This window comes from Ammodytes marinus, assembly GCF_949987685.1.
Source record: "Ammodytes marinus genome assembly, chromosome: 10".
Lineage (NCBI taxonomy): Eukaryota > Metazoa > Chordata > Actinopteri > Uranoscopiformes > Ammodytidae > Ammodytes > Ammodytes marinus.
The window spans coordinates 14472973-14491866 of NC_137214.1; the positions used below are offsets into that span (position 1 = coordinate 14472973).

At 44.1% G+C, this 18894-nt stretch overlaps 2 protein-coding genes across 2 annotated transcripts in view; one reads left to right on the forward strand and one right to left on the reverse strand.

Moving 5' to 3' along the window:
- Nucleotides 1-11700, forward strand: part of tmem265 (transmembrane protein 265) — a gene marked incomplete at its 3' end in the record, with an annotated part of 224620 nt that extends 212920 nt beyond the window's left edge. Inside the window, exon 3 of the mRNA XM_080035680.1 lies at nucleotides 10646-11700. Coding sequence (XP_079891806.1) covers nucleotides 10648-11700 — 1053 coding nt within the window. The 5' untranslated portion in view covers nucleotides 10646-10647. The remainder of the gene's footprint in view (nucleotides 1-10645) is intronic.
- mrpl11 (mitochondrial ribosomal protein L11) overlaps nucleotides 1-18894 on the reverse strand; it is a 40673-nt gene that overhangs the window by 6174 nt on the left and 15605 nt on the right. The window contains exon 3 of the mRNA XM_080035678.1: nucleotides 543-638. Coding sequence (XP_079891804.1) covers nucleotides 543-638 — 96 coding nt within the window. The remainder of the gene's footprint in view (nucleotides 1-542; nucleotides 639-18894) is intronic.

An 18894-nucleotide genomic window follows, 5' to 3' on the forward strand; every position in this document is an offset into this window, starting at 1 on the left:
TACAGTGTGACCACAGCAAGCAAAACACTAAAAACCCCCAGCAGATGGCAGTGATTGGCAGCAGCGAGGCCCCAGATGTGTGGGCAAAGCTGTTGCTGGATATTGCATGTCAGGATAAGTTCACGCCTTTTAAAAGGATTAGGCTTCCCCTCCTCCTTACATCACAAACCTCATTACAACACGCCAATTATTCGGCAGAAAAAGAGCCAACTCCTAATTTGAAACTACACACAGGGAAGGTAGGTGTGACGAGTCCAAAAATGTGAAGTTGTGTAAATAATAATAAAAAAATAAAAATAAAATCATAACAAGTCTTTTCTCAGTAATGCACATTTTCGTACATTCAATTAAGGCTCCTTGACTTCCCAAGTTCCTCCGGGTATGGTTTCATTAATGAATGCAAATGGAAAGGCTTACTTTGTGGTAGAGTATGAATAATGGAAGTGCCCTGGTAATGTTATGCAGCTGGTGGAATTATCCACTAAGTGAAAAGGGTCGGCAATCGGTTAGAGAGAGTCCCACAGCAAGCCTCATAGACGCACCTTCACGTGGACCTTGATTGGGAGGGGTATGCCCTCCTTCAGCTCCTTGGTTTTCTCATTGAAGTCCTTGCAGAACTGTCCGATGGGGATGCCTCTCTGGATGGGGAAACAGAGGGGGGAAATAAAATAGGAAAAATTATGGACAAAATTGCTTTCAAATGTATGAGAGTCTGGGGCTCGCAAACACTCGGCTGAACGTCACTTGTCTCACACTGCGACGCTAGAATACAGATGCCTTGGCGGCTGTCAGTCAATCAATCCCTTCAGAGAGGCCTGACTATAAAAGCATGCATGCAGGGTTCAGGGAAGGAGTGTGTGAAGGTATTTATTTATATATATATATATATGACACCTTAGTGAGTGTTCATGTGCATAAGATTAAGCTATTCTCATTCGTTATACTAGTTATTCTTGTTTAATTCACACTGAGATGCATCTGTTCTTGTGTGTGTGTGTGTGTGTGTGTTGTTCCAGACACTGTGTTTTTCTGCCTGTGTGTCTGTCACTCCAGCTATAACTGAATGCATGTTGGTGCCTAAAGCCGGAGGAAAACCCAGTGATGAATGAACCTCCCATTTTCCAAGCTCCTGCAAGGCCAACCAGAGCGAAAGCAAAATGGATGGGTGACATTAAGTCAACACCCGGCTAACGCTGCTCCTTGGCGCCATTCCTCTCTTGAGCTGAATTCGGTGGAAAGTACTAATAAAGAATCTAATTATTACTGCTGGAATTTATACTGACCTTCATCCACCATTTTTCCCAAAGGCAACGCACTGATTGAAATGCTCCTTTCAGAACTGAAGGGAAGCTTTTTTTCTGCAGTTAAAAAGACTCAAGAACTTCTATTGCTCCATCATAGAGCGCTCAGATTCTAATAATGGATCTGATGAAAAGTCAGTCATCCTGAGACACCCTACAAATGACAGGATGGGGAAGATATTCATTTGAACTTAACGGTGCAGAAAGTTCTGTGCACATCATTTCCACTAAGGGCTTTAAAAGCACATGATGAATGCTAATTAGTCCCTCCCATCTACAGAACCCCATCACTTCATTTTGTGTCTAAAAGACACAACTCATTACTCATTGCTGTTCCATGCATCTGCTAACACAATGACAAACTGATGGAAATTTGAACACATCACACGAGCCGAGGCAGGTGATTGTTTCACAGCTGATGGTTGCTATTTGAATTGCAATTTGAATAACAATATCCTATTAATGAAATGAAAGGCAGTATGGTCCCTGGGGCCCTCACTAGGCTCTACCTTCCTTCCCCTCCCCGTGCTTATTAATAGTAATCCCATGTCAACATAACTACCTTCTACCCGTGCCCTCCCCTCCCTCCGCCGCCCATAAAACAACATAGGAAGGGTAAACAAGCGAGGAGGGAGCGCTGAAGGAAAGTCTAATTAAATATGGATTAGTATAAAAAGCTGTGATGTTGGGTACCAGTCAAAGTAAAACCCTCGGGCTCTGCCTCACACATTCTGCTTCCCGTTCTTTTCTCTTCTGTTCCGCCCTTGTCGGATAATGATCTCTCCCCACCGACTCAGATGGCCCTTTCATGCCACACAATGCAATGAAAGGGGGCCTCCCTGACCGGCAAGAGATAATGCATGATGCTGCTCAAATGTGCTTAGGCACGGACGGGCGCTAGACATTGTGCAGACGGAGAAGCGACTGTTCTAAAGATAGACAGAGGCAAAGACTTTGCATAGCCTCCCTGACCAGACGGTCCTTCACTGCTAAAAACGGCTTGAACAAACATGGAAGTAAGAAATGCTACAGTCGCAAAGGAGAGAAACACTGGCCTAGGGAACACAGACCCGACCCACTTGTAGACCGTTTGCCCTGGGCATCGCACACAAATAAGTAAGCACCAAATTAAATACAATTTCAATTAAAGGTGGAGTCAGCAATCTCAAGAATGCTTGTTGCCAAAATCAGTGAATATCTCCTCACAATCCACTACCTTTACATAATGTGTGATCTGAAAAAAAATCCAGTGTTTATACAAAGCCTAGTCCCTGTAAACAGGCATGTTGCTAGCTACTGTGGGCTGCCTTTATACAATACCCTTTGTTTAGATACCAGTTTAGGCTGTATATCAACACCAGATTTTTTTCAGCACTCACATAGTATGGACAGGTAGTGGATTATGATTCACTGATTTTGACAAAGACTGATTTTGACAACAAGCGTGACTCCACTTTTAAGCTGTCCTGTCCACGGCATCTCAGCCTCTGGGGAAAATCGTGGGAACAAAGTTAATTTTGTCCTTTGGCTGTTTAAAAGGTTTACTGCAGTAATTTCCGTGATTGAACCATGTTGGTTATTGCAACCACATTCTTTAAACGTGATATGAAAGCAAGTTTCAAGGTTGCCCACCCCCCAGGACTTCATATGACATGTATCAGTAAGCGAGAACTGGTACACTAACATTGATGCCCTGGCCAAATCGCTAACCCCTCTCACTGCATCTGAGCATCTAATCATCCTCGAGTCCGAGCAGCATGGATAAATCCTCTCTCTTCTACCATGACTGATTGGAGCCGGGGTTGCTCTCCAGTATAAAATGGCTGCAGCCCATCACCCCAAGGCGGGGGCCCTTCCACGCCGGCTGTGGACGCGGACATTCAGCCGCACATCTTCAAAGACCTCTGAGATCCTGGGCACCAGGATTAAACGCTAATCTACACAGATATTGCCCGCCGTCAAATCCAGCTGTGACAGTGTTGAGTAATTGCTATACGATCCATTCAAGAGCAGCGCGGCTGAGTTTTCTTACTCATAATTACGGGAGCAATTAGTCATTTGCAATTAAAATCGGTGAACATTTCTATATGATTCGACCCCGTCGACCATATTCTCTGCAGTCTTTTTTGACACTCCCTCCGTGTTAATGTGATTGGCCTTTCAGCTTCACTAACTCTTTTTAACAAGATGTTGCACTGGTGTGGCAGGATGGTGTGTGTGTGGATGGGGGGTGAAGGGTAGAGGATAGACAGAAATGGCAAAGAGAAGGACAGCTGAGGTGTATTAAAGTTGTCAGATTGTGGCCAGTGATCCTGGCCAATATTTGAACAATGAGAGGGGGGGTTTGTTTAACTGAGCGAACAACAGGAGGGGAGAGAGGTAAAGCGAAAGGCTGAGTTCCTCATGAATATGGGTGAGAGAGAGAGAGAGTGTGTGTGTGTGTGTGTGTGTGTGTGTATGTTTATGTATGAATACTCCAGCCTTATTTCAATCTGACATGACTATCGGTTCTAGGGGGGGGGGGGGTATGTGTGCATATTAAGCTGCCAGGGACTGCTGACGGTGAGGAAGAGCTCACAGTGTGTGGTCGCAGGTGTCTCAGCAAACAGGGCAAAAAAGAAAAGAGGGAGAGAGGAAATGAAAGGTAGTGGAAGAAGAGGAAGAGAAGAAGAGATGGAGGGAGATGAGAAAGAGAGTAGGTCAAGAGAAGAATGGTGTGCTCGGGAGCGTAGCAAACTTTAGAGATAAAGGACACAAGACGCAGTAGAAGGCATTGGGGCAAGAGGCGGGATTAATTGCCCCCCGGTGCTCAAGGCCACTCGATAAATTGCCCAGGAGTGGTCGGCACAGTGGCTAAGGTGTTACAGTAGAGAGAGAGAGAGGCTGGTGGGAAGCAAGGTTAATTAAACTCTTCAGTGTGAAACTCCCTCATTCATTACCTTCATTACCTTGTTCATTTAATCTGCCCCACTGTTGGCATTTTATCACATTGGGCCCCATTGTAGCGTCATACAGCTGATTAGGTTTCATGCTGAACCCTCAGTTACAGAAAGGGGGTAACTGAGAGGCAGTGTATAGGTCCAACAGACAGCAAACAGCACAAAATAAATGGAGTTCACGTCAGACATGCATTCCACTTGGTTTTCCGCCGTGGAATCAGTGGATTAGTCTTAAAAGTGGAAAATGAAAACGATTTCCACCCCGTCTCCAGTGAACTGTGCCGAGGCCCATATTCAGCCCCGCATTAAAGAGCCCAAGAGCATTGCTTCTCAGACGGCCATGGAGCGCAGAATTGACGGAGCGAACCAAATTCGGGGACTCATCTTTATAACGACCAAAACAAGCCACAACTTTTCAGCAGTGTTTTTTTTTCTTTTGCCGTCTGGACCTTAAAATAGACACAGTCTTCGCTTTTTTAAATTTTTTTCACAACCTGGCACAAGGAGAAGAATTTGCTGGTTTGAGGGCATGGTGAAAGCAAGGAAGCAGGCGAGTGTGCACACCAAGGTGGAACAAAATGGATTGCATTATGACAAAACATCCCATTTTCAACTCCATTAGGTCTCCCCTCACAGTCTTGACAGTGTTGTGCTTTTTTGCCACTTCACATGATTAATCACGTGTGGAGCGTGCAGCAGCAGCAACACAGGAGACTGAACTGCAGGCAGCTGAGACTCCACGCTGGAGATGTCTGAACAACACAAGATATATGCTGACAAGTGGAGGAGAAACACACAAAGAAAGAAAGGCAGGGGTTAGAAAAAATTCAGGCTGTAACTACAGATGAAAGCAATGTTTTAACAAAGCTGGTGTTGTCTTTGTTGAGTGTTCAGAGTACATTTCTTGGGTGCAGAGTACCAGTCCATAGGTGAAAAGAACACTGGGTTGAAAAACTTAGTATTTGGTTGGACTGTGTATGGACAATATGTTAAATTGTGGCCTAATTGTTACATGGCCAGAGGTAGTGTCTGTAATGTGAATTACTGGATATTAAACATTGGTCTACAGTTTTTCTATAGTGCTACCAGTAATGAGGATGTAATTAAGGTCTGTTCGCACTTATTGATTTTGAGAGAAGGCCAATAGGGAAACTCCGACACTCGACCGACCAATAGTGTAACTTCATAACTCACTCGGTAAGTCAGGAACAGCTCTGCGAAATCTGATAAATGCCTAAAGGGAGATCACGCAGTTTGAGCTGAAAATTAAAAATATCTGGGAAGTGTGTGGAGTGGAGTAAGAAGAAAAGTGAGCTTTCCAGAGCCTTTTCACCTTTTCCTCAGGCGACATTAGCTGCTATACTGCGATACCTGCACTGAATCTGTGCCTGAGCTGTCAGCGGTCAAATTGCCTTGCGGGTAATGTTGGTGTCAGGTTTTGACAAGGAAGAAGAATCTGTAGAGTAAAAAAAGGATGATATCTTTGGCTCAGCTGCATCAGTTTCTATATTTTTCTTACCTTGAAGTATCCATCAAGAGTCAGAAAATATTATAGGAGTGCAATGGCAAATCCGTGGACTGCTTTTTTTATTCATGTCTCACACTCGGAGATGACAAGAGCCAAGAGGAGGCAGGTGAGCGGATTAAGTGTTCCCCTGGTTGCCATGTTTGTGGAGGTCAGCCTCGGGTCTAAAATGCCCTGCACACTGTTGACGCCTTTGGCATTTTTGGACAGACTGTAACCCCATGTGTCCTTCCAAACTTCCACAATCATGTCTGAGGCAGAAAAGTGATGACTGCACAGTACTGTGGACAGCCTGCTGCCTGCCTGGCTGCACCTCGTCCTGCTCTGCTATTCTCACTGTTGGCCCCGTCCTCGCTCCCCACTCTCTGAAAACAAGCCAGAGCGCCGAATGACCTTCAACCACACCCACAGGGAACAAAAACAAAAAACAGAAAAGAAAACAGGAGAATAGAGGCAGGATGGAGGAGATAATGTGATAAACACAAGTACAGGGGTGAAAGAGAGGCAATGAGAAGAAGAGGGCTCGAGAAAAACAAAAAAACCCCGTTCTGAAGTGAAGAAAATGGAAAATCTCTCTTCTCTTTTGGAAGCCAGCGGAGCGCAGAGCTGAATCTGACAAGAAAGATGACTCTCCATCCACATTCTCACCAGTCTGATTAAACCTCTCACTCTGAAATGAACTCGGCACGCTGAGAGCCACAGATGAAAAAGGGGTGCAAGTTGAGCGCTATATGCTAAAGGTGCAGACTGGAACGCCTTCAGTCAGATACACCTAAAGGAGCAGGACCTTGAAGACAAGGTGACGCTTTGAAATTGCTTAAAATGCGTCCTCGACTGACAAAGAAGCTGAAATTAAATGATTGTACGAGGAAAGCAGCTAGACCCCCCCCCCCCTGCCTTTTTTATTAAAACTGTTCCCAAACATTAATTTTTTGACCAGATCTGCCTCAGAAATTTCTCAATCCTACTGTTTGAGAATGCAGTAAGCCGGCAGTAATGAGTTAATCTACAACAGAAGGGATGATTTGCTTGTGTGACTAAGACAGTAAGTAGACAGAAGGAGGACTAATTAAAGTCGTAACATCTGCCTTCTGGCTTCTAAATCTGCTACAGGCTACACAAGCATCTTCTGCTCCACTTCCCCTCCGCTCCTCAATTTAAAGCAAAGAAGAAGTAGGGAAAAGAAGGTAAATCAGCCTGCTCTCAAAACAACTGGAACTAATCTTCTGCAAGTAGCACCATCACCACAGTTACCATAGCCAATTAGTATACACTATACAGTATTCTGGTGCTTTCAGGTATAGCTGAACTTCCACAGCTGATGATGGGGGGAGGAGGAGGAGGGGAGGGGAAAGTAAATGGGTGGGAGGTCTGGACTGAAGCACGTAGCATGCTTACAAATTAACACCACACACAACCCCAAAGTCGGACGGGGGTGAGTGAGTTTCTCCTGCTCGCTAGTCCTCCTCGCGCAGTTGCACCCGCTCCGCCTCGTCTCTCTCACACGAGCCCCCCCCCCCCCCCCATTCTCCTCGGGTTGGCGAACTGGTCTGCGGTCTCTCCATACACTGTATATGGGTCTCTCCCACGACGCTGCCGATGCTCCACTTCTGAACTGACAACCGAACAGCACGGCTGGAGCAACGGACCGAGCAGCAGCAGATGCAGTAGAAGCAGCCCCTTGCACAGCTCTCTGCCCCCGCTGCCGCTACTGTGTCAAAGGATACAGAGACAAACAGCAGCAGCAGACGCACAAGACCTCCACACTGCGGGAGGTGACAAGATTCAGACCGAGCCTCTGCAATAGCCGCGGACGGAGACATATACCGGCCACGCCAGATCTGCACGGAGAGATCTCGAGCATTTCTTTTTGGATCCTACAAACTCGGGTCGGTTGGGTGTTTGCGGCGGCGGTGGCGGTGACTATAGCCTACGACTTCCCTAACAGCCTCGAGATTATAAAATTTCTTTCCGGAGCTCGACTCTGCACAAACACGCCGGAGTGTGTGAGAAGAAGACTTTACCACCAAGCCCGGCTCATCAACGATAATAAAATAGACTTTTATTGGTCACTGAAGGCGCTTCTAGTTTACAAACACACATCTCGCTGTAAATCAAGCCCAGGAAAAAGCATCGGAGCCCAAGTGCAAGACGAATGGTTTGGGTAACTAAATATTCACTTTTACTAGCATAAACCATGGACGGATTAAACCCCACAATACCTGCCGTTTATAGGGCAGTTATAAAACAGGTGTTGCAGAGAAGCGGTTTTAATAGCGATTGTTAAAATTGACAGAGGATGCAAGACGCATGCTGTGAGGCAGCTGCTGAGAACCACATTGGGTTTGTTCTTTCAATTTTTAAAGAAAAAAACAAAGCTGATAACAACAAGCCCCCGAGGCAACACTTGATCCGCAACCTGACAAAATCAACAGATGTTTTCAGTCGTGTGGCTTTAAATCTAGAGAGGGGATTTAGGCAACAGGGTATTATCAGGGATTGCACACTGCCCGGCTCTCTATTAATTAATTACTTTAGCATACAATGGCATAGATGTTGTCCTAACGCCCTTGGTGCTACAGTGGCACATGCGATAACTTCTGAAAGATTCTTGTCTTTGGTGCAATTTGAAAGCTCTGTGAGGCTTTGTTTATGGATTTAAACTGTGGGTGTATAGGCAAATTAATCTTGGCTCAACATGCATTTTTCTTTACACCTTGAAGTCACCCCATACTAATAGGAAAGTGGCAACCCCACCCATAGCTTTATCTTTGTCTGCAGAATTTGAGAGATTTTTCGGAGACGGGGTGCAGATGGAGGGAGAGCCATGAAGCCCTTAAAGGCACAAAGTGTATTAGATATTCGAGTGAAAGGAGTTTAAGGGACAAAAAAATAATAATCAAAATCAAAATGAACAAATCTCTCGCCTGCACACTTACATGCCATTACTTACAGCAAAATTGTTTGCCTCACCTTGTCAACAGGAGTGTCACTTCCCAGACAAGGGGGATGATGAATTTGGGTCATTATTGATGAGTTGAGTGGACATGTGGGCTGTCATCGCAGGCCCCCTCACTCAGGACAGAATAAATTACACAGCACTGACAGGGTGTCAAAAACAAAAACATGGTCTGACAGGGAGATCTCCAGGGCGAAATGTAAGGCGCAGGTGGAATAACCTCAGGCAAGAGCCGAACTTCCCCATCCCCCCTCCCCTACCTGGTGATGTTCCTCCCGAGGAAAGAACGAAAACCCATTTAAACTCCAATATCCTGACAATCTGCGGTTGAAATGAAATTCATCCAATTTGTTAAAATGTTAATAAAGTGGTGGTGTATGGCGAGACACAAGGCTTCATAGGCACATCACACATGACCAAAGCTGGCATGATCTATGCATGTCCTCCCAGCATTGCCTCAGAGCAGCGTATCGGTTGATGTCCTCATATCTTTGATTCATCTGTTCAAAAAAGATTATTATCTTGGATATTCAAATTGCCCTGTGATGTGACAATTTGATTCATCCAGGCCAGGTGGGCTTATGAAATGCATTTCTTCATACAAGTGGTTGGAAGTCACTTTCCATCGGCATATGAGCATTTTCATCATTCTCATCTTCAACCCTTCACCCCCTGAGCTTATTTATAAACCATTACCATCATGCAGAAACACTGAGTTAAGCATGTAGACAGCCAAAAGGCCTATTAAATCTTTCACTTGCAGTCATATGCTCAGTCTCCTCTCAACCCCCTTTTCTTTTGCCCAGTGGAGTTCCTCAAAACTCGTCAACGATACACACAGCACAGAGGAGATGGCAGAGCTCCTGTTAGTCTTACAGTGAGGGATGTGATGCATCTTCTATCGGCAAGACATCAATACACACTTTTCCCTGGCAGGCTTTTCTCAGGGGCTACACTCATGCTGACAATCGCTCGATCTGGCTCAACTGTTACCATTATGACACATCTGAGCTGGTAATGATTTTATATTATAATGTCATTGATCCAGCGGAGGGGTCTGACACCCCCGAGTGGCGCTGAGCAGATAACAGACAGTCCGTCCGATTTTCTTTATAGCTGAATATGATAACGAGACGTCGGTTCGATTACACTGCAAAGTCAATGTTAATTTCTCACGTTATGTCAATACCGAGGTATAAACTATCTGTCTGTGGCTGAGATATGAGCTGCAGCAAAAAAAAGAAAAAAACTACACCCACATATTTAGCCAAATTAGCATTGCCTGTGTGCGATCACCCAGATGTACACAGTGTGTACACAAAGACAGTCGAACGCATCTTTAAACAAATAGCGAGTTATCAATATTCATCTGAGATGAAAGGGGGGATTTGCAATGATAAAAGACTGCAGCACAGTATGAGAACAGACATGGCATACTATAGAGCCAGAGACTAGGCTTGACAGGGCACCTAGCTGCGCCTGAACGCAATTAATTAATAATGAAAAGACGAGTACCAAAAAGAACAAAAACAACAGCTACAGACATAAAACAGTAACTTAGGGAAAATGTCAGAATCAAACAAAGCAATGTTTGGACTATTTAATTCAAACAGCTGCAAAGTAGAAAAGAAAACAATTTAACAGGCTTTTAAGCCTGAGCAGCCAGGGTGGATATAGCTCTGGCCAAAGATGAAGGGATCACACAGCTCACTATGCAGCCGATGCCTTTAACCATAGCAACAAAAATCCAACTAGTTTACATTTTGTTTGAATCAGTGCTGGAAAAAAAGCAATCTAGTTCTTATACTGCAAAGAATTGTCAGTTTTACCAGAGACAGATGGCTCAATGTAAAGGAAAGTGTGCAGAGTTTGAATCCTGTTGAAATTTAACAGACTGTGCACGTGTGTGCTTCTCTTTCAGGTATGGTGCCCACGCCCCAGGTGTGCGTATCAACCCTGGTCACGGTGAGCACGATGGCAGTGGTGGACCTCTACCTGCTGGAGCAGAGCATGCCGGGGACTCGTGGGCATCCGGGGCCTAGTGTGTGGCAGTGTGCGGTGGTGTTGCTAGGTGACGCGGGCTTCCTGCTCGCACTACGCTTCGTGTCGGCCGGTGTTGTGTCAGAGGCTCGGTCGCCACGGCGCGGTTTCGCCAACGCCCTCTGGTTCCTGTTCCTGTCGCTGCTCCAGCTCAAGCTCTTCTTCGTCTGCCATAACTACAGGCAGGAGCGCCGTCCGCCCGACCCGCTGGCCAGGAAGACCCTGACGCTGCTTCTGTCCATCTGCCTGCCCTCACTGTTTCTTATCCTGACCGGGGCCGACCACATGACTCCACAGCGCAGGAAGCAGGAGGTGCGGGGCCGGCTCCTGTGGGTGGTGGTGGACCTCCTGGATGTGCTTGACCTGCAGGCCGGGCTGTGGGAAGCCCAAGGAGGGGCTGCAGTGGTCGTTGAGCCGAGGCTGCCCATCTGGGCCGAGGGCCTGGTCTTCTTTTACTGCTACGCCCTCCTGCTGCTTCTGCCATGTGTGGCCCTCACAGAGCTCGGGTCCACCGGCCTGCCAGGACAGAGGGGCCCCCGTAAGGAGCCTTTGTACCCTTGGCTCAGCTTGGTCACTATCAACATCTTCACCCTGGCCCTGAGGGGCACGGGTATGCTGTGGTACAGAGACTCTCGTGTGTCCACTGTGTTCCTAGGGAAAAACCTGCTGGCTCTGGCCGTGAAGCTGAGCTCAGCCTGGGAGAGACACAAACTGGAGAGCGGTGCTGTGGGAGCGGGGAATGTGGCTGGAGCAGAACCAGGAGACTCAACCCTGCCCAGCCAGAGCTCAGGGAGGGGAGAGGACCAGGCTCAGGGAAAGGCTCCTCCATCTCCTTATCAGACCCTGACTCGCTCCCAAAGTCATACTCTCTCCCACGTCAGCCTGGATCCCACAGAGACGGCCTTAGGACCCTCTTTCATCTCTCATGAACTCTAGAGTCAATCGAAAAAATGCACACGTGCACAAATGCATGTACACACACCCACGCCAAAAAACCAGTATCACATCCAAACAGATTGGATTTCAGAATAACTGATTGGTTTAACGCAGAGCTGTGGAAATGCATTTGGCAAGCTTTGCTTTCTGCACATTATGTTGTGCTAAGAATAACTCATTTGTGGGAGTGTATTTTTAAATTCAACAACGTGAACACGTCTACAAGACTGTAAATGGTATTCCAGAGGTGTTTGTGTAGTGGTTTGGACTCCTGTCCTAATATGGGCACAGCTGCCCAAACTGCCACTGGTTTGTTGAATTTGTGGCTTTCAGACACCCTGAGGTTGTCATTGTGAACACTTTTAATCATGACTCTTTCTTCTTGCAGGTGAGGAACAGTCATCTGTGGTTTATTTGTTAAATTTGAGTTGAATTATTGTGGTTTGTGTGAAAACATTTGATCGACACCCTTATGCCATTACACGCCAAAATACAGACTGTGACCTTTTCTCTGTCACTTCACGGGAAATTTCACAGAGAAAAGTCTAATAAAAGTGAGTGATGATTTTTTTTCTCCCCCCTTTAGTACCACAGAGCCATGATTCAAAAGCAATCTAACAGTAAAACCCACACTACAGAGCTCCAGTATTTCAATGTGAAGTCGAACACAGCCAAACCTTTAGGCTTGTGGCCATTTAAATCAAAGTCTACTGATGATCCCTTCTTCAATTTTTTTCTGGTTTAAATAGATTTCAGTAGTCATACAAGGTAAAGCTATCCAGTCTTTCACATTGAAAAATGCAAATGTAAGAGAAGAGTCCGAAAATATAAATGTAGTATGTGAAGCAGGTGTTTTCTCCTAAAATCCCTTTATGTCATGACCTCCGAGATTGAAGGATCCATTCACAAAGTGTGGTGCCAGTTTTCTGTTCAAACCAAAAGGCTGATACACAGACTGATATCACTTATTAGACTTCTTGGAGGAAATCGTTTGATCAGAGAAATCACTCCCTGTCGTGTTGGGATGGAGGGAAAACATGCAGAATCATGTACCACATGGTCAACGGTCCATGCCAAACTTTGCTCTTGGTATTGTGACTGCTTTTATCTGGTCCAAAAGCAGAATTTGAACAGCAGCTAGAGATGCTTCAAATATATTCGAGGACCGCTTTTGCTGATAATGTTAAAACCATCCAGAATATCTTTATAAGACAACAACATGTGCATTAACTCAAGATGCCAACTATTTATGGGAGACACCGGAAGGGCTTAAAGATGGGCATTATGCATCATAATCCTATTGCAGCACAAACTACAGTACAGGTCTATTTTGGTACATTGTTTTTCAGAGAATAAATACCAATGTAAGTAATCCCTTTACAGTTTCACAACACATTCAAATGTAATGTTTAGCTGTCTTTTGTCGTCTTTACTTGCCTGTGTTAGTCATTTTCATAGAGAAGACAACATCTGTTTAGCTGCCAGTCCAGCTCTTAAGTCCCTTTTTGTCACTTTTGTTTTTATTTTTTTATTTAAATTATGGATGGAGCCTTTCCTTCATGTTGTGGGTGTTGGAGTATTTGGGGCACCATGGGATCATGGGATTATGGGTCAGAGCAGCAGGTACAGAGGATGTACAGTACAGTCAAGTGCCTTGCTTCCTCATGGAGCTACGAGTCTCTGTTGCCCAGAGGCACACGCATTATGTGCGCCGTGTCGAACTTGGACATATGCCATTTGTATTATGTGAAGTTATTCCACAGCTGTTGTCAATTACACCTCCAGGACAGAGAGCAAACTAATAAAATGTTTCATACTCGCCTTGTGTTGACAGTTCATTGGCTATTTTGTCGAAGCGCTATTGGCACACTGTCACCCACAAATAGCGGAAAAACAGGAGGATTGGTGCAAATTATTCAGGGCCAACAGGCCTCTGGGAAAAATAACTGCCTCATACTTTCAACCGCCCTATATGAGGGTGAATCATCTCCTGTTCTTGCAGAAAATTGCATGTTTTTGTGTTTTCCTCATACTGAAGCAGATGCCACACACACACACACACACACACACACACACACACACACACACACACACACACACACACACACACACACACACACACACACACACACACACACACACACACACACACACACACACACACACACACACACACACACACACACACACACACACACACACACACACACACACACACACACACACACACACACACACACACACACAAAATGCTCTTTGGTTCATGGAGCGTCACCCTGACAAAAGGCCGTCATTTATCACAATTATGCCAGCAGCCCCATCAGATCAGATCCTCTGGCTGTAATCCCTAAGTGTGCTGTCGTGTTGTCTGCCTTTAATGCTGAAAAAGAGAGAACTATTGATGTGATGGGGTGAGCGTATCAAGAGTTGTAGCAAGAGTGCGTGTGATGTTTTTTCAGAGTGAACGGCCTGTTTGTTCACAGCGGCTGTGAATGCCTTTCCTCTGAGCTCTAATGGTCCTATTAATTGAACCTGAAGCCATTTGGCAAAAGGCAAGCGCTTGTTCCCACCGATTTATGCTTGATTTACAGTGTAGATTTACGGGATGCATTCAGACTAATGTAAACACTTGCTTGAAAAAAAATTTGACATTCACTATGTTTCATTGGGGAATTTCTCTCATGTCCAGAGAGATTTTTACGGAAAAACCAGAGGAATAACCTGTGTAGTAGACAGCGTCAAACTCTGGGCTTCCCTGGTTCTTTCATCTCCTTCTCCCTTTTCACTGTATATGTCAAACACACACATTCTGGATTGCACTCCCTGTTGGGCAACTTTTCATATTGCTAATAGGCAGCAGCCTCGGCAAATACCTCCTAGAATTTGTTACACCCGTTAGGCTCTAGTTACACCGCTCAGCATTTTCCTTCAGCTCCCCGCCGAATCACATAACCTGCTCCTGAAGAAAAGTGCATGAGCTGCTCTCCTGTTCCCTTTCTTCCTTTGTCACCCTTCTACTGATGCTCTCCATTCTTCCCCTCCATGCACCTGTGCTAATTTCACTCTAGCCTGTAATTATTCTCCTGTACCAAAGCTGTCAGTTTCCCTAGTTTTGTCTCCCGTTCCTTCTTTTATTTCTCTCGTTTGTTTAAATTTGCCCCGCAGTCGACAGGCAGCCTACCTCTCTGCACTTCCACTGTCAAGGGTGGTTAGTCAGAGATGAGGAATAAAAAAACGAAGAGGAGAGGCTGGCTAAGATTAAAGGGACGGAGCCACTGCCTAAAGCAGAGCTTCTGCCGACTGCCATTTATTTACCGTTTGCTGCACACAGTGTGAGCTTGATGGAGCACACAAGCTGAGAGAGACAAACTCACACAACATGATGGCACCCCTGATAACGATGACATCCCAAACAGTCCAAAGGCAGGCACCTCAAGACAAACATATGGTTTTGTTTTGCTCAGTTGAGCACTTGGTTACACCCCATCTCAACTCATAACCCCTGACGCTGTAACAGCTACAGTGCGCCTACGAGCTTCTGACAGAAAGAGCCACATTTAACAGACAGATGTCTGAATCATTCATCACTGCTCACACCCTCATCATTGCGGCTTTTGGAGGAAAACTTAAAAGAATATTCTAAGAGAAATAAATTATGCAAAAGACCAAGACTCTTATGATATGCAATGCAATGCCGGAGACAAAGGCATACTAATACTGGTCTCTGAGGTTGGGGTGACATCATGCTGAAACAGGAGATAGGCAATGGTCAATTTACCTCACACTCAAATGACGAAATAAAGTCATACGATTGAAACATTTAATTTTGCTCATCAACAGAAAATATATCAACTAATGTATTGGTGGCTTAATTGTTCAAAGGGTATTCGTAAAAACCAAAATGCAGAACAGTTTCTGTTCTCAAAACGTGAGGATTTTCTGCTTTCTTTATTTTGATATCATAATGAATTAAAGGTGCTCAGTAGATCTACAAACAACTCTCTTACAGCGCATCTTTGAACTGAACTGGCTTTACTGAATCAACATCGTCACTGACCGAGTCAGGAGCTGTTAGCAGTGGAGCCCTGTACTGGGAACTTAGCCTCAGCCTCAAATGCTTGAATACAGCGAAAGTACTGATAACTCAATTATAATGGGCTGCTGTGCTATTCCCCATTGTGTGCATTACTTGTATAGGTCAAATTTGCACTGGGCTGAAAGAGACAGCTTGAACTAGCAACTGCCTGAAAGTACTATTGAAATGAAGACAGAATCAGCAGTTAGTGTCTTGGCTGTATGGATGATTATGTGTTTACTTACTGTTGTCGGTCACCTATTATGCATAATGCTCTTTTTCAAGGTTTTTCAACATTTATATGGGTCCCATGTGTCTCTAGTAACTTACAAAGTATGAGAAAAAAAACCTTCGTCTTTTTCTCCACCTCCACCTCTTTGAAAACCTTAGTTATGATGTCATAAGGGGATAAGCCACTCCCCTTTTACCAACTTAACTTACCACCACCTCCATCTTTGATACGCACACCCCCAGATCTAACTGGCAGTTAGATTCAAACCGGTAGTTAGAGAAGACTGGGCTTTTTGGAAGGCAGGGCATTAAGAAACATGCTCTCAAATGAAGCTTTTCAGAAAAATGCTGAAAAGAGGAGATTCAGCAATGGCACTGAGAAAAATAAAAGGTAACTTTGGAATGTACACCATTAAAAAGTTCTCATAGAAAACCAAATTACATTTTGAACCTGAAAATGAGCACAATACCACAGAGTAGAAATACTGTTACAAATAAATGTAGCGGAGAAAAAAGTATCATATATACAACTTAGTTAATTTTACCTTTGGCCCTAAATGGAATTACTCAAGTTAAGTACGAGTACCTCAACATTATGTCTTAGTATAGTACTTAGGTAAATGTAATTGGCTATGTTCCACCACTGAAATGAAATATGCTTTTTAATCAGACTGTTGGTCTGACAGAAATGTAATATGAAGATATCACCTGCGGTGGGAAATTGTGAGGGGCTATTTGTCATTATTTTCTGACATTTTATAGTCTGAACATTTAATTGATGATGCTCAAAATTATCAATTGATTGAATATACTGCACCTTTATGAAATCAAAAAACAGATGGAGAAAATACCTTAAAGATCTCCTATTATACTACTTTTCTGGTCTTAATTTCTTGTTAAAAACTGCTATAGAGCAACCTGACACGAATCACATCACAAAAAACCATGTAGATTTTCAGGACACTCTTCCTCTCACCCTAGCGAGCACAGCAGTCTCTCTCTACACTAGGCTCTGTGCTTCTCCGCCCCCTCCCCCTCCCTCCTGCAAACCCCACTCCGTTGTGATTGGTTACCTTCATTCCGGAAAACTATTTCAGCAGTGCGTGGGGAGTTTTGAGAGCAGGAAGGTGGGGGCATGGCCGGAGCTTGCCTGAGCAGCATGTTACCATACATGGAAAAATCCGGAATCGTGACGACACGATGGCAGGAAATTTGAACCGATTTGAACACATGATTTCTCGACCGGCTGCCCTAGCGTTTAGCGCTCTACACAGCCACCCCAGACGGTCAGCAGGGAATACGTCTAAATGCATGTACGGAATTATTTGATACGCTAGTATGGTTAAACATGACTATAAATCATTATAACAATGTTTATAGGTCATAAAAGTCGAAAAATATAATAGGTCCACTTTAAATGTGGAGGTTAAAAAAGGAAAGAAATACAAACAAAATTAAAACAAGAGGAACATAAAATTGAGTGTGGCGTAAAAAAAAATTAGTAATGAAATAATTTCAACTGAATCTTGCAACCCTAATTTAACAGGCTTCTATACCAGTGAGGAACAAGTGTACACGGCAAGACATGCAGTAAAGATTACACAGTATATGTGTTCAAGCACTATTTGTGTGTCACAAATTTTTGGATTCTTCAAAATCATCAAATTACAACCATAGCAACTTTGGGGAAGGAATCAGTGTTTTGTTTTTTTTTAAATGGAGGGAAGGACCCCCAAAATATCACAAATGACTCATGTCATTGTCACAGATTTTAGGAGATGTGACAGACACAGATGATTGTTCAGAAATTGATGATTTGTTGTTTGGAGTTTTATGTAAGCCTTTTGGAAGCTGCCATTAATAAAGACAAGCCATCTGTCTGGTAATGCAATTACGAAATTAAAAACGTGTTTGCATAATGTTGTAAGTGAACAGTTATTCCATTGAAGTGAGTTAAATCAAATTTTGGAGGAAGGCCATGCTACAAATGTGATAGACAGAAAATCTCAATGACCTTGAGCTTTGAATGACGGGGAGAGTCTTAATTCTCAGCGTCAGATAAATGATCTCGAGTGCAGCTGCAGGGGAGGAGGATTAAGCTGAGCCTTAAATGTGATCAGTAAAAAAATCCTAAAATCAATTACGACATCTAACTAGTAAACAGTGCAGAGACAGTAAAATTGGGTTATTACGGTCTCTGTACTTGGCAGCAGTTGAGATCCTGACTGCTGTATTTATTTTAGCAGTAAATAAAGGATGCTGAAATGGGATGAGATTAAAGTGTAGATCCTCGTCTTTGTTACTGGATAAACATGTCTGGATGTTTTCCAACTGTAGAAATAATTACTGTACTACCCACTGTATTACTCATACAAAAGTGAAGTGACTGTCAAACCTGAGTCCAAAGTTTTGGTTGATAAAGCGAATATATTAGCAAACAATTTCCTATTTATACAGCCTGCAGTTACAGAGAAACATTACATTTAATTTGGAGTAGTGCTTCTGGCCACCTAATGAATGACAGACCAATGTTCACTCTCCTTTAAGCTCTTTTTTTTGGTTTGGTCTCAACCAACACAGACATAACGTTTGTAAATAATACCAGGTTTGGAGTGAAAAAAGGACTGAGCTTCAGGACCATGCTTGAGGGGTGGTATAGGTTTTTTTTTTTTTGACAGAGGTTTTTGTGACAGAGCTGTAAAGTTCACCCATACGAGATGGTTCCTGCCTCATAAATGTGAGAATTTGTTGTTTTTCTGTATTTTATCTCCTCCTAGCCAGAGTGTTTTGGGGTTCTGCACTGCTGGTCAGGAAATAAATAAATAAAAAGGAACGCTGGGCACTGGGAAATTGGGATTGTGATTTTCTAGACCTGTAGATAGAACTGT